General features: G+C 31.7%; 1 protein-coding gene across 1 annotated transcript; it reads left to right on the top strand.

Moving 5' to 3' along the window:
* The first annotated feature begins 1024 nt into the window (after positions 1 to 1024).
* On the top strand, positions 1025 to 3780 carry LOC127702018 (temptin-like). Its single transcript, XM_052205995.1, has 4 exons — positions 1025 to 1032; positions 2025 to 2220; positions 3115 to 3253; positions 3770 to 3780. The coding sequence occupies exons 1-4, from the start codon at positions 1025 to 1027 to the stop codon at positions 3778 to 3780; spliced, it is 354 nt and encodes a 117-aa protein (XP_052061955.1).

Genomic DNA, 3780 nt, shown 5'->3' with positions numbered 1-3780 from the left:
GTTATATAATGAATTTTTCATTAGACCATTAGAGAAAAAGATAATAGAACTTTTTACAGAAGTGTTTTACGGAAATACATTTTGTAATCGGTGTCGAAAAACAGATGATTTTCATTCCATTAAGATCGCCTTAAAGTATTTAAACTAAACGTATTTTAAGAAATCTGCAGATATAATATTTTTCATTTTAACAATTTTATAAATTATATGGAGTTCTCAGGTAATTTCAGGTGATCCCTAAATTTAGTTATATAAAGATAAAAAGATATTGTATGATTGCCAATGAGATCAACTATCTACAAAAGACTAAAGGACAATGAACTATAGGTCACCGTACAGGGTTCAACTGTCGAGGACCGTAATTGACTTCTAGATGTATTTAAGTTTTGCGTCGTTTGATTGCTGTCCCATTAGCTGTATCCCATATCTCCTTTTATTCATTTTATAAAACAGTATACATCTGTTTTATATACACAAAGCATGATATCTGTATCGTCTCCCTGTGTGAAAGTTCGTGTTGAATATTTGGAAAAAACAAAATGTAAACATATGTCGGTAACTAAAAACATCTTTAAATGTAATCAGCGGAATCAGCTGATTTCTGCATTAATCTATTGACGAAACAATTTCATCACATCAATAAATAGTAATGACAAGGATATTTAAAAAGTATTTCACCACTTGGTTAGATAGAAGCCTTGGCACTTTAGCAGGAACTGTTTAGTTTATTCTCCGTTTAGTTGCACATCACTGCATGTTTATCAAATTATTATTTTTTAAAATCATAAGTCATATCAAAATAGGTTACAAAACTAAATATAACGTTGACGTTTGAAATAGTAAAGTTTACCGTGAGAAAGTGGATTATGTCTTTCTGATTGGTCCGTCACTAACCACGTGGATCATGTCTTTCTGATTGGTCCGTCACTGATTCTCAGTAGAAGTATATCAAGTGTTCAGTTTTGTTTGGTTACAACCTGCGCTTTTGAGTTCTTGCTGGCTAGTTCAGATAACTTCATTAACTATGCATTGGTAAGTTTTCAAGTGATTCTTTTGCATCTTTTCATTTTTTTTTATTTATTTATTTATCTATTTAAGTATGTTTTTATTTATTTATTTACTTATTCTTACACACATATATTTTCTTGTCATTTCATCAAATAATTCGTTTCTTTTACATGTATCACTTTTCATTTTTTTTTTAAAATGATGAGTTTCCACTTAACACAAATACAGATTACGATGTTCAACTATATTCTTTAATAAGGTCGATTCAAAGCAAGCTATGCTTGCTATACTTTATCTTCAGGTAAAGCTGACCATAGACGGGTTGATTGATTGATTGCTTGCTTGCTTGATTGATTGATTGATTGATTGATTGATTGATTTATCAAATTTATTTTATTCATTTAATGTACGATTTTATATTTATCTATGTAGCTTTTATGAGGATGATCCTGAGGGAAGTTATGCTATCTCTTACAAAACTGAATGTTTATAATCCTTTTATATGTGCGAGTAATAGACTGTTCAATACACTGCTGAGCCTGATATCATTTCCAGCTTTGTTTTCATTTCATTGTTAATTTGCTTCTTCCTGGATATTTATTAAATTTTGCCACTGGACATCAAGCAAACAACAATCAATCTACTCGTCAGCCAAGTAAACAGTACGCAAGTACTTTGAGTTTAAGTTGTCGAGAAGGTGTATATTCCATTTGGGTGTTAGTAATTTTGCAGTTCAGGACACATCCATACAAAATGATTTAATACTAACAAAAACATGTACCCCTTCATTCATTTAGGAAAAGAAGGATGACTAGCTGCTTTTTAGCCGGTGTTTTATTTACATTGATACATTGGTGCAGGTTAAATAGATTTATAATACCTGCCTAAGGAATATCGCAAAAATAAAAGATTGAACGTCAACAATAATGTCAGAAAATTAAGTTTGTGTCAAATTTATGCAGTTACAAATTTTTGCGATTCTATAAAATTATTTTGTGTGTATGTTTTTTTAATAGGATACTCACTGAAGTGATTTGCCTGTGGATTGCAGCAGTAACATGTTATCCGCCGTTCCAAAACAAGATTCCAAACGGCAACAATGTTGACCACCCATGTCAGCCGAATGTGAAATGGCAAGGGGTTGGACATTTGGTAAAAGAAGGTGGTGGTCAAAGAAATCCGTTTGGTTTAGATTTTGCTGCCAACAACAAGGTAAAATATTTGTACATTAGAGAAAAATACAAAAAGAAAAACAATCGTACACAAAACAATACAGAAAAGTAAAGACCGAGTAATACGAACCTTATCCAAAACCGGAATGAACTCGTGAGATCGGGAAAATGAGCCGTTCCTGCTGCACATGTGGTATTTATCATGTATCACGGACAATTTAACGTTTGGTGAAAAGTGATAAAAAAAGAAACCAGAGAGAATTACATGGAACATATTCGTTATCGATGTTGATCTGTAAAACTCTTTAACTATAAAATTCCACCAACTTTTCCTTACGTACCTTATCAAATTCATCAATAAATTGCGATTTACATGATGTGACAAATTCAAAGAGGTCGTTAAGCATATACACATTGACTACACGGGTCACACTTATTTTGATAGGCCTAAAACTCAGAAAATATGTTTATATTTCTGCTCTTTTGTCGGGTTGTTGTCTCTTTGACACATTCCCCGTTTCCATTCTCAATTTTATTGTAAAATGTTTATTCACAGTTTTATTTAAGATATATTAACCAATTATAAAAACAACGCTAAATATTTGAGATTTTAACATTTTAACGAAATATAACCAAAATGATTTACAGCAAATAATATCAATATGCATATACACAAAGAATAGAATTTTAAGATACACAAAATTTTTTTATTTTCTTCAAAAACTACAAATTGGATTTCTTTAGCCAGGCAACATAACAATAACCCTAGTGCAAACTCTTTATAACAATCTCTTTATATTTGTGTGGTTTATTAATTGACCAAACTGCATATACTCTTTTTTAATAGGTCACTGCATTATCTGCTGAATTAGATAGATGCTTTTTGAAAAGGGTCTCTTTAACAATAAACTATGAAGTGAATTAATCAATTTAGGTATGGGACACAACTCTGTGTCAAATGGATTCAGATGGGGATGGAATGACGAATGGATATGAATTAGGAGACCCAAATTGTGTCTGGGTAGCTGGACAAGGAATGACACCGGAGAGAGTCATAGACATCACTCATCCCGGTAAGTATTGAAAAAAACGTCATCTGAATCAAAATATCAGTTTTAGCACAGTGGGACAAATAACTTCTTCATATGGATTTGATTTAAAATAGTTTTCACTTTACTTTATGGGAAACCTGGAAATACAGACATTTTAGGGAATTGTTGTTTTTAACTATCGAGAGTGGATAAATATTGTCAACGCGGTAAAGAGGTATAGAATCTGTTTCCTCACTGATTTAATGATAAATGCCGAGAGTAATGTTGCAAATAGTTATAGATGGAAATTACACGAGGCTAATTTAAGCAACGGTGTGGATTATCAAAATGTATCAAACTGTTCAGAACCGGTCTAAAACTTTAATTGCATAGATTTCTAGAACTTGCATCTTGATATATAGCAGAAAAGTTAGATATGAAGTGGACTATACCGAGGAGTCGGTAGTATTGCCAGGAACATTGATAACTATGCTCGAGCTGATGGTAATAATACAACATCTTATTTTTATATAATGTCCTGTATGTATCAAACTGCAGTTATTGAATGA

This window comes from Mytilus californianus, unplaced genomic scaffold (assembly GCF_021869535.1).
Source record: "Mytilus californianus isolate M0D057914Y unplaced genomic scaffold, xbMytCali1.0.p SCAF_5, whole genome shotgun sequence".
NCBI classification, from domain to species: domain Eukaryota; kingdom Metazoa; phylum Mollusca; class Bivalvia; order Mytilida; family Mytilidae; genus Mytilus; species Mytilus californianus.
Note: the sequence above shows the minus strand (reverse complement) of the source record. Positions and strands in the feature narration are given on the sequence as shown.

What these genes read in the sequence shown, in the direction of transcription:
- LOC127702018 (XM_052205995.1), top strand. An exon ending in ATTTTGCTGCCAACAACAAG is followed by an intron (nt 2,221 to 3,114) that starts GTAAAATATTTG and finishes TAATCAATTTAG; the next exon opens with GTATGGGACACAACTCTGTG.